This window comes from Sapajus apella, unplaced genomic scaffold, assembly GCF_009761245.1.
Source record: "Sapajus apella isolate SASKATOON/1434 unplaced genomic scaffold, GSC_monkey_1.0 scaffold16, whole genome shotgun sequence".
NCBI classification, from domain to species: domain Eukaryota; kingdom Metazoa; phylum Chordata; class Mammalia; order Primates; family Cebidae; genus Sapajus; species Sapajus apella.
The window spans coordinates 23,735,464-23,746,707 of NW_022436956.1; the positions used below are offsets into that span (position 1 = coordinate 23,735,464).

Genomic DNA, 11,244 nt, shown 5'->3' on the forward strand with positions numbered 1-11,244 from the left:
TTCCTTCCTTCCTTCCTTCCTTCCTTCCTTCCTTCCTTCCTTCCTTCTGTCTTTTGACCGAGTCTTGCTGTGTTGCTCAGGCTGGAGTGCAATGACACGATCTTGGCTCACTGCAACCTCCGCCTCCCAGGTTCAAGTGATTCTCCTGTCTCAGCCTCCCGAGTAGCTGGGACTACAGGCATCCGCCACCATGCCCGGCTAATATTTGTATTTTTAATAGAGACGGGTTTCACCATGTTGGCCAGGCTGGTCTCGAACTCCTGACCTCAGATGATTCACACTTTTCGGCCTTCAAAAGTGCTAGGATTATAGGCAGGAGCCACCACTCCTGGCCCTTAGCATGTAATTTCTCCATACAAAGAGAAAGAATAATTTTTAGTTAAAGAGAAGCTACAGAAATTTTTTTTCTGTAGAAGACAGGAGATGCAACCAAATTTCAATGACAGTATATATGATTGGGAAACAACATACAGACATTTAAATATTTGGGATCCTCCATTGCTCTTATTCCTTTCCTTTACCCAGCTCTGAAGGTGATAAAACTGTTAGGAACTGTACCACTTCTAGGTCAGACTAGATGAGGTTGTCTTTGCCTGTGTGTGTGTTTATATGAGAATGTCCAACACTATTATTAGGAATTCCCCTTTTTCATCCCCACAGGAGTATTTAAGGAGACATAGGCATTGAAATGAATTCAGAATGCTGAACCAAGTGCCTGACTATGGAGAGCACCCAGCACCCCCGCATCCCCCCTGCCCTGCTCTCAGGCTGCTTTCCTCTTTCTGTTTGAAAGCAGATGCCTCATCTATCAGATCATGGTCTCAGAATTTTAGACATTTTAAAACTGTAGCAAGGGCATAATTTCTATTGCCTTTGGCCAAAATGCTTGGAATCAAATGGCTGCTTTCAAGACAAAATGAATTTTAAATTCAGAAATGACTGAATGAGTTCTATTCTTCGTTGATTTTGTATTTTAGACATAACCTTTTTAAAGGAGCAGAGTTTTGGAAGTGGTGTAAGGTCATTATAAAAGCATGAAAGCCCAGCAGCTTGATTTCAATTCCAAAGGGAATAATCGCTTATTGAATTAAAGTACTCACCTGGCATCTGCACAAATGGAGACTGAGAGGAACTGATGCTGCCCTGGAAAGTAAACAGAATTCAAGTGTTTTCTTTAGTTGTAAGGTTGAATTTAATAAAAGTTAGGAATACACCTTATAAGCTTGGTTTTATGATATCCAGAAATATTACTTGGAAAGTTGGGTTGACCCTCAGGTCAACTGAGGATAAGAATTAAAATACCATGGAACAAAGTTTTACAAGAGTCAAAGAGAAATCACGCTTTTAAATTTTGATAAATATCCCAGAAAACACTGGCTGCACAAAATGGAATAATTTATCCTTCATTTTCTATTGTTCCAGTTAACATGCCCTCATCAAATATATATTAAGAGACTATATACAGTATATGCATATACAGTAGTCTACCCTTACCCACGAGGGTTATGCTCCAAGACTCCCCAGTGGGTTACTAAAACTGAGTGTAGTACCACACCTGATTGTCATCAGTCCCAGAACACGTTTCTGTTCGTGTCCTCCACCCACAAACTCAACGCCTTTTCCATCTCAACTAAGCATTTATCATGCACTGCGCCCACAGTTTTGCAGTTCAAGGTACAACAGCAAAACTAGCATAAATTTCTTTTTCCTTCTTCACAATTTCACAGACAAAAGATTTATTCTTACCATACCAATGTCTGACCTCAGCATACATTTTTTTTCTTTCCTTATTAAGTTGAGAACCTTTACTTTTTCATTTAAAGGAAGTACTTTCCGGCTTCTCTCTGGCATATCCAAATTGCCAGCATCACTACTCTTGTGCTTTTGGGCCTTTATGAAATAAAACAAGGGCGACTTGAACACAAGCACGGCCATAGAGTGACAGGTAATCTGATCACTGAGTCAGCTACTGAGACACTAATGGGCAGGTGGTGTAGACAGTGTGGATCTGCTGGACAAAGGTAGGATTCAGGTCCCAGGCAGCACAGAGTGGGACTGAATGAAATTTCATGGCATCACTCAGAAAGGCATGCCGTTTAAGAATTTAGGAATTGTTTATTTCTGGAATTTTGCATTTAATATGTTCAGACTGCAGTTAACCATGAGTAGCTGAAACCTCAGAAATTCCTTTCTTAACCATGGTTAAGGGGCACCTCCTGTATGTGTGTAGGTGCACACCTACATGCGCTTAGTGTTGGCTTCAGCAGTGAAGGGCCACTTTTTACTGTCTGACTCCACATCGAGAAAGAAGCTCGACCAAATGTAGGGACCTTGACTGTGATGTGTCCTCAGTGCCTAGAACAAGGTGTAGTTTATAATAGACGTAAGAAAAATATGTGGAATGAAGGCACAATCTTCAAAGAACCCACAGGCTAGAGAGCAGGGGAGGCTGGGGAATGTGGTTGGTTGATCTCTCTTTCTTTCTTTTCTTTTCTTTCTTTCTTCTTTCTTTCTTTTCTTTCTTTCTTTCTTTCTCTTTCTTTCTTTCTTTCTCTTTCTTTCTTTTTCTTTCTTTCCTTCTTTCTTTCTCTTTTCTTTCTTTCTTTCTTTCTTTCTTTCTTTCTTTCTTTCTTTCTTTTCTTTCTTCTTTCTTCTTTTTTCTTTTTCTTTCTTTCCTTCTTTCTCTCTCTCTCTGTCTCTTTCTCTCTTTCTTTCCTTCCTTCCGTCCTTCCTTCCTGCCTGCCTTCTTTGTTTTTCTTTCTTTCTTTTTCTTTTCTCTTTTTTGATGGAGACTCACTCTGTTGCCCGGGCTAGAGTGCAGTGGCATGATCTCGGTTCACTGCAACCTCTGCTTATGGGTTCAAGTGATTCTCCTGCCTTAGTCTCCTGAGTAGCTGGAATTACAGGCTCCCGCCACCACATGCAGCTAATTTTCGCATTTTTAGTAAAGATGGGTTTCAACATGTTGGCTAGGCTGGTCTCGAACTCCTTACCTCAGGTGATCTACCCATTTTGGCCTCCCAAAGTGCTGGGATTTCAGGCATGAGACACCAAAAGGTGTATTGATACCTTAATCCCTGGTACCTGTGAATGTAATGGTATTTACTAATAGGACTGTTAACGATGTAACTACTTAAATTAAGATGAGGTTGTACTAAATTAGGGTGGGTCCTAAATCTCATGTGACCAATGTCCTTATAGGAACAGGAGAAGGATGTCCTTATAGGAAGTGGAGAAGGATGCAGAAAGGCACAGATGCAGACAGGACAAGGTCATGTGAAGACAAAGGCAGCAGTTTGAGTGATACAAACTCAAGCCAAGGAACACTGAGGATTGCCGGCCACAATTGCCAGAAGATGCAAGGAAGGATTCTGCCCAGAGAGTCCAGAGTGAGCATGGTACTGCTGACAGCTTGACTTCAGACCTCTGGTCTCTAGAACTATGAGATGATACATTTCTGTTGCTTTAAGTCATCTCATTTGTGGTAACTTGTTACTGCAGCCCTAGGAAACCAACACACGGGTAACTGATGACAAAACAGAATATTTCATGTAGTATGAAAAGTGGCAGGATCAGGGAAAGATGGGGTGATACAGGCACCTAAGCAGGTGTTAGGGTTGGGGTGGGGGACACAACTTGCAGGATGCAATGCCTAAGCTGACCTCTGAAGGAAGAGTATCTAGACATGTAGAGTCTTAACATACACAAATGCAAAACATGGCTCCAAGATGCTCTGGAGCAAAGTTAAGGGGAGAGGATGTAGCTTCTGTGGAAGTTAAGAACCCTAAACATCAAGTTCATTGAACCTGAGCTCTTTTGCAGTGACTCTCAAAATTCTATAGACTCTCAAGAGCTGGAAGAAATTTTATACGGTCTCATTCAAAGCTTAAATTCTCTCCATATTACTAACATCAGGTGCATCTAATATCCAGTGACAGAGACCCTAGCCTCTGAGGAAACCCATTTCTTCCTTAGGAACCTCTACCAATTACAAAGTTGACTGAAAAGAATCACTTTCCTAGTTCTAATCCCTTTGGTCCTTATAGAATAAGTTTAACCCTTCTTGCATACACAGCCCTTCAAATATTTGAAGACAAGCCTATGACAAATACCATAGACTTGGTGGCTTAAACAACAAAAATTTATTTCTCACAGTTCAGGAGACTTGAAGTCTGAGATCATGGTGTGGTTCTTAGTGAAGGCCCTCTTTCTGGTTTGCAGAGAGCTGGCTTCTCACTGTGTCTTCACATCACACACACACAAACACACACACACACACACACACAAGAGGGGAGAAAGGGGGGAAAGAGAGAGAGAGAGAGAGAGAGAGAGAGAGATCATCTCTCTGGTGTCCCTTCTTATAAGGACACTAATCCCATTAGAGAGAGCTCCATCTGAAAGATCTAATTACCTCCCAAAGGCCCCTCCTCCAAATGCCATCACGTTGGGGATTAGCACCTCAACATTTGAATTTTAGGGGAATGCAAACATGCAATAGCAATCTGTAGCATCAACCTTGAATTCGATCTTCTCCAGGCAAAATATCCAACAACTCAGAAGCAGCATGGTAATTAGGAGTAAAACCTCTGGGACCAGAGTGACTACGTTTGAATCCCAGCCCTACCTCTTATTAGCTATGGGATCTTGGGCACATGAAGATTAAATGAGATCATTATATCAAACACTTAGAATAGTGTCTGCCACAGAGTTAACAGCATACATGCCTTAGCTATTATTACCATTACGCATTTTTTGGTTCCTTCAAATCTGTGGTATAGTTCTCCAAATGTTTTGATTTACAGGTTTTCCTGTTTAATCCTTTAATACTTTTAAGTGGCAGAAGGGAACTCTTGGGCATGTAATGGTCTCTTTCTACGAGGAGGAAAGGGGAAGTGATTAAACCATAGAAGTACTTGTGTTTGGCCACATAGTCTCATGTTGGAGGTGCCCATGTTATCCTGTGTTACCCTCCCGTTTCTACCTCTGTGGTATGGGTGGGTCTTTCCTTGCCAATGCATATGCCTTTTAGCTTCAGCCTCAACCTCCTTCCAGGGTACGTATGATGTGCCAGGGGGTGGTAGCTGTCCTGGGTGCTGCCTAGGGAGATGTCCCATTGTTCTCCCACTTCTCTTCCTGCCTGCTTTCCTTAAACTGCTCTGGCCAAGTCTGGGGTCAGGATCAAGGCCCCTGTGAGACACAGCACACCCACCCAATCTGATGAGCATCAGCATCAGTGCCCAAATTCCCTCAGCATGTTAGCCATTTATTCATCAGCCGTAATGGCTCTGCCTCCTGCCTCTGCCCCAGGCAGGGAGAGAGCCCAGTCTGTGACATTGCAGCTGACACAGCCCCTTCACCTTTTGACATCTCTGCTTTAAAAGTGTTTCTGTCTTTCTCCTCCACTGCCAGCAATCTTCAGCATCTTCTACGATGCCTCTTCCATCTTCTGCTCATGCTTAATTATTACTGTGGAACTGACAGTACCATCTCCTCCCTAACCTAATTTTTATACCTGAAGACTCTACAAAGATTTCACAATTAAAAGTCTAGTTGATTTTATTTATTATTTGATGAAGCTTTTTGTACTTTTGCCTCCTACATGATTTTGTCCCCTACCTGATGTGGAAGTGTCATGCTCTATTTTCATTCTTTATGATTATCCTTACAATTTTATCATGCATATTTAACAAAACCTACAAATAATATCTTAAACCTACAATTGATGGATAAGAATTGCCTCTCTTCTAATTTATGTATGTGCTATTCTCTTTTCTTTAGCTTGTTTTTTGTTAATAAGACGTCAGAAATTACACATACATATCATCATTTAATTAAGTAATTCTGTATTAGATTTACTAATTTGAATTAAGATTCAAATGTCTACCATTTTCTTTGCTTACTTTTTCCCCAAACTTTCTTTCTAGGTTCATTTCCTTCTTCTGAAGTAATTTTTTGGAATTCCTTAAGTGTCAGTGGTGTTGATAGCAAACTGTTTCAGTTTCTCTTTATCTGAAAATATTTCTTTTGAACTTGTACTTGAAAGATAATGTTGTTGGATTTACCATTTTAATTTTATAGTTTTTTTTCTTAGCACTTTGAAGACATCATTTCACTGACTTTTGGCTTCCACGACTGCTGTTGAGGTGTCTGCTTTGGTGTTACAGTTGTTCTTTGTGACAATCTCTTTATTTCTGACTGTTTCCAAAATACTCCATTGGTCTTTGAGGTTCTTCAAGTTCACCTCATTTTATCTAGAGGTAGGCTCCTTTTTATTTATCTTGCTTGATGTAGGATAGTCTTCATGTATCTAGGGATTCATGTCTTTCATAAATTCTGAAAAAAATGGCACCCATCATCTCTTCAAATATTGTCTTGTCTTTATTATGACTGTTCTGTCCTCCTGGGACTCTGTTTAGATATACGTTAGACCTTTTACTATTATCCTTAAAATCCCTTTTCCTCTATTTTCTCTGTGTCCATAATTCTTTGTTCTATATTTTGGTAGAGATTGGCATAGGTTTCTTCAGATGTATTTTTAGTTCACTAATTCTTTTTTCAACTATAGTTAATTTGTTGTTTAACTCACACATTGAATTTTTATATTTTTTCATTTCTATAAATTCCATTTGATTTTTGAATCTATTTGGTAATTTTTGATAGCCTCTTGTTGAGTGCTTATTATGTATTAAGTATTATGTATTTTGTATTCAGTAATTCTAATATATGAAAGTCACAGGAATTTAAATTTATTGTCTATTATTATGCAGACTCATTCATAGTGGTTTGTTTTCTTATGCATGGGTGAACTTTGATTGAAACTCACATTTTTTTGACCTTTATCTGTGAAGATTTGGAGTCCTGAATTGAGGCTGCTTTCCTCCAGAAGATTTGTGTTTATATCTATGGGAAGCCGGTTGCCTTCCAGGTTCCCCACATTCATCCTGGAGTCCAAGGTTCAGCTTCCCAACCTTGGCAGCAGGCCAAGAACCATGTAAAGCCAATTGGACACCTGTTCTCAGGAAACCTGTCTTTTTGGCATGATCACCTTCTCATCATTCAGCGCTTTACTTTCTGCTCAAACCCTTTTTCAATCTCCCATGCCAACTCCTGTCCCTATCCCTAGTTTTGGAGATTTCTCTTACTTTCTGCTAGCTCAACAACTCATTAAAATTTTTGTTATGCAAGATCCAGTTCTATTGTGGGAGAGCTCTTCTCACCCCCATACCACAATTGAAACTGTAGATATTGAGTCTAGAGGTAGATATCTTCTTGGTTTTAACACAGCACAAAAGCTTTTATTTTTCCATGACTTCCAACATTTTCTAGTAGAGATTTAAATTATAACAGAAGTAATTTATAAGCACTTGCTTATAGTAATTTCATAAACACATTGGTAGGCATTGCTTTGGCCAACTGTATTATACGTAGTATCTCATTTAATTCTTGAGACCAAGCCAGAAGATAAGTAATATTATTCTCATCTTGCCAATGAGGGAACCGAAGCATAGAGAGAATAACCTAATTTCCCTTCTAGGAAAGGATTGGTTGTGGTGGTGGTGATAGTGGATGGAATTAGACAAGGGCCTTTCTGATATCAGAGCCCATTTCTTAACCACCACAACAGTCTGCTTTGCAAGCTTTTTAATAACTCAGCAATTAAAAATTGGAAAGCATCTTCATTTAAAAAAATTTCATATAATGAAGACTTAGGAACATCCAGAGTGATCATATAATTATATAAAACCTCACAAAGAGGATCAGGTGGGATACTTTCCTGTGTCTGTCTGTCTGTCTCTCTCTCTCTCTCTCTCACACACACACACACACACACACACACACACACACACACACACACACATAGACGCACACACATCCTTAATCCTTTGAGTGACATTCTACTTTTGGGGTCAGCTTTATTGAGATATAATTTACATATAATAAAATTCACAAAATTTAAGGGTACAATTTGATGAATTTTGGCAAAATTTGATGAACACTTGTGACCTCCCACCACAATCATGATGTAAAACATTCTCATCAGACTAGTCAGTTTATAGCTATAATTAGTGCTGCCCTCTCTGTGGTGACCTGGGAAATATTCTGATAGATAAACACAAAAGTCAATGACAATGGACCTCTACAGTTCGTATCACAGACCCTAGATGACTCCTAAAGGGCCTCCATGGGGCTGGGAAGGATGCCACTGGGAAGATGCCAGAGCTGCCACTTGCTTCTCCATCCCATTTCCAGATTTCACGGGTCGAGAGAGAATGGCCTAAACCAGGGTCCTTCAGCATGCACACTCAATGTCATTTCCTATGTAAAGGGAAATCTTACATTTCTTTCTTGGTTCAGTATATTGTATTCACACAGTTGCCTCTTATCCTGCAAATCCTCCAGAAATAGTATTGAAATTAATATTGAAGAGCCCACAATTTTTGACCAAGTGAGATGGTATATAATATTTATTTTGCATACTGCAAACAACAGGATCCTGCAATGCCAGCTAGCCAAATTTAGAGGTTTATATTTGAATGAAATTTGCCAGCCTGCAACTTCCTGCAGCTAACACGGCAGCCTCACAGCTGCCCCCAAAGCCCCTCCATGAAAATGAGTTAATTTGAACTAATAGGTCACCAAGGCGGTAAAGTGATAAGATTAGGAGTTTCCCTTGAGTACATTTATGGTCATTTTATGATCCTATAATAACAATTTTAGGTGCCAACCTAGTTGAAGGAAATATTGAAATGTTCTAAGGAAATGATCTTTGACTAGCATGACATGTTTCATACTGCTGTATCATTTTATTTCCTAATTCAAATTAAGAGGTACAATTTAGTTTAGAAAATGTCTCTTCAAACTTGAAGATATTGCTACTAATGCTTAAGTAATAATGATCATAGCCACTTGTGAATAGGTGATATCTCTCTTTGAGGCATTCATAGTATTTTACAGGTTTAAATTTTCATCGTCATCATTTCTGTGACTGTGAGGCAGGTGGAGCTGATGATATTAGACATGCGGACACCGTATTTTAATGTCTACATTTAGGTCCACCATAGGTCATATGATTTTCCTCCAACTTTGAAATTAAAGGAAAAGTAATGCCAGATGTTAACATAGTTAGCCTTTAAATAGTAGTGTTAGTGTGAAATGTGAAGACAAAAAAGCTGAAGAGAAGCTGGAGGAAGATGCAGGAGTCAGGTTATAAAGATGTTAGGTTGGAACATCTTCTTCTCCCCAGGGAAAAAAATGGGTATAAAGAATTAAACGCCTTAGTTAATAGGAAACGTATATAGTAGAACCAGGAGCATTTTGGTTGCTGTGAAATCTCGTGTGTTGGCTAAATTATCCCAAACATATTATTATAAACCTTGTTACTTTTGCAAAGTTTGAAGCAGGTTTTGATTTATAGGCCACTTATATATTTAATCATAAATAAGAAAAATACTTTATGATGAATATAAACTACAGTTATAAGCATCTACTATGCATCAGAAAAGGGGGAGGTCAATGTGTGGAGGATTTGAATTGGGTGCTGAAGCCTGATAGGATGCAGGGAGGAGAAAGGAAGCTCCCAGGAAGGAGGAATTTTGTGAATCAAATACAAGGTGGGAAAACACAGCTCTTCTTCAGGGAATAATAAGCAAGTTGGCTTGTCTGGAGCAGAAGTTTCACTTCATTCATTCTATTAAATGTATTCTGTGCCTACTCTGCACCAGGTAGTTTCCAGAAATACCAAGAGGAGTAAGACATAGATCCTATTCTTGAGAGTACACAGTTTCATAGCAAAAACAGCTGCATAAGTATATGTACAATTAGTGCAATAATAGAAATAAGGGTTGAGGTTGAGAAGACTAGCATTTCCTGGTGCCTACTTCCCGCCAGACTCTGTGCCAGGCACTTTACATATGCTAGTGTGTCAATGTGATCATTTTTAGCGACAGCTAATATCTAGGTACTTTACGTACTCTGCAGAGTGTGAGATGATTTCTATGCATTATTTCATTAGATTACCACCATTAACCAATGAGATAGATTGTTGTAAGTTATAATACCTAGCTTATTGGTTGGAAAACTAATAGACTTTTCTGAAGGACTTGTCCAAGTTTCCAAAGCTGCCAAGTGACATAGCCTGAATTGTCAATTAGCCTGATTTAGTGCAGGTATGGAGGTGGGGGCAGGGACGAAGTTTGGGGGGGGTGATTTACTGTTTTCAGGGAATGTGATTTAGCACATCAAAACATAGCTGATATCTGAGTCTGGTTTTGAAGGCTAGGTGAAAGGAAATTGTTTGAGGAGTATTGTTACTGGAGAGAATAACAAAGGCTCAAATGTGAGGGACAGCATGTCACATATCTGGAAATGTGGGCAGGAAATGTGAGGGCAAGAAAGCTGAAGAGAAGCTGGAGAAAGATGCAGAAGGCAGGTTATAAAGGTCTTTTTTTGTTTGTTTGTTTCTGAGATGGAGTTTTGCTCTTGTTGCCCAGTCTGGGGTGTAATAGCACAATCTTGTCTCACTGCAACCTCTGCCTCCCGGGTTCAAGCAATTCCCCTGCCTCAGCCTCCCTAGCAGCTGGGATTACAGGTGCCTTTTACCACATCTGGCTAATTTTTTTTTTTTTTGTATTTTGTAGAGATGGGGTTTCACCATATTGGTTAGGCTCGTCTTGAACTCCTGACCCCAGGCGATCCACCCACCTCAGCTTCCCAAAGTGCTGGGATTACAGGTGTGAGCCACCGCGCCTGGCCTAAAGGTCTTTTTTTTTTGTGCTGGGCACAGTGGCTGTGTGCCACTTCTGTATCCCAGAAGTTTGGGAGGCAGAGGCAGGAGAATCCCTTGAGCCCAGCAGTTTGAGATGAGCCTAGGCAACATAGTGAGACTCCCATCTTCACACACACACACACACACACACACACACACACACACACACACACACACACACATAACAGCATGATGGCACATGCCTGTAGAGCCCAGCTACCCAGGAGGCTGAGGCAGGAGGATCTCCCAAGCCCAGAAAGTCAAGACTGCAGTGAGCCAAATTCATGCTACCGCATTCCAGTCTGGATAACAGAGTGAGACCTTGTCTCAGAAAAAAAAAAAAGAAAAGAAATAAAAAGAGCTTTTTTGAGCCACCCTAAGGAACTTAGACTTTGGTAGTAGGAAGTAATCCTTCAGAACTAACTTTCTTTTTCTCTCTCTTTCTCTCTCTCTCTTTTCTTTTCTCTCCCTCCCTCCCT

At 40.0% G+C, this 11,244-nt stretch overlaps 1 protein-coding gene across 1 annotated transcript in view; it reads right to left on the reverse strand.

The window, feature by feature from the left end:
* Positions 1 to 11,244, reverse strand: part of CUNH11orf53 (chromosome unknown C11orf53 homolog) — a 43,140-nt gene that overhangs the window by 4,106 nt on the left and 27,790 nt on the right. Inside the window, exon 3 of the mRNA XM_032284809.1 lies at positions 1,101 to 1,143. Within this exon, the coding sequence (XP_032140700.1) occupies positions 1,101 to 1,143 (43 nt within the window). The remainder of the gene's footprint in view (positions 1 to 1,100; positions 1,144 to 11,244) is intronic.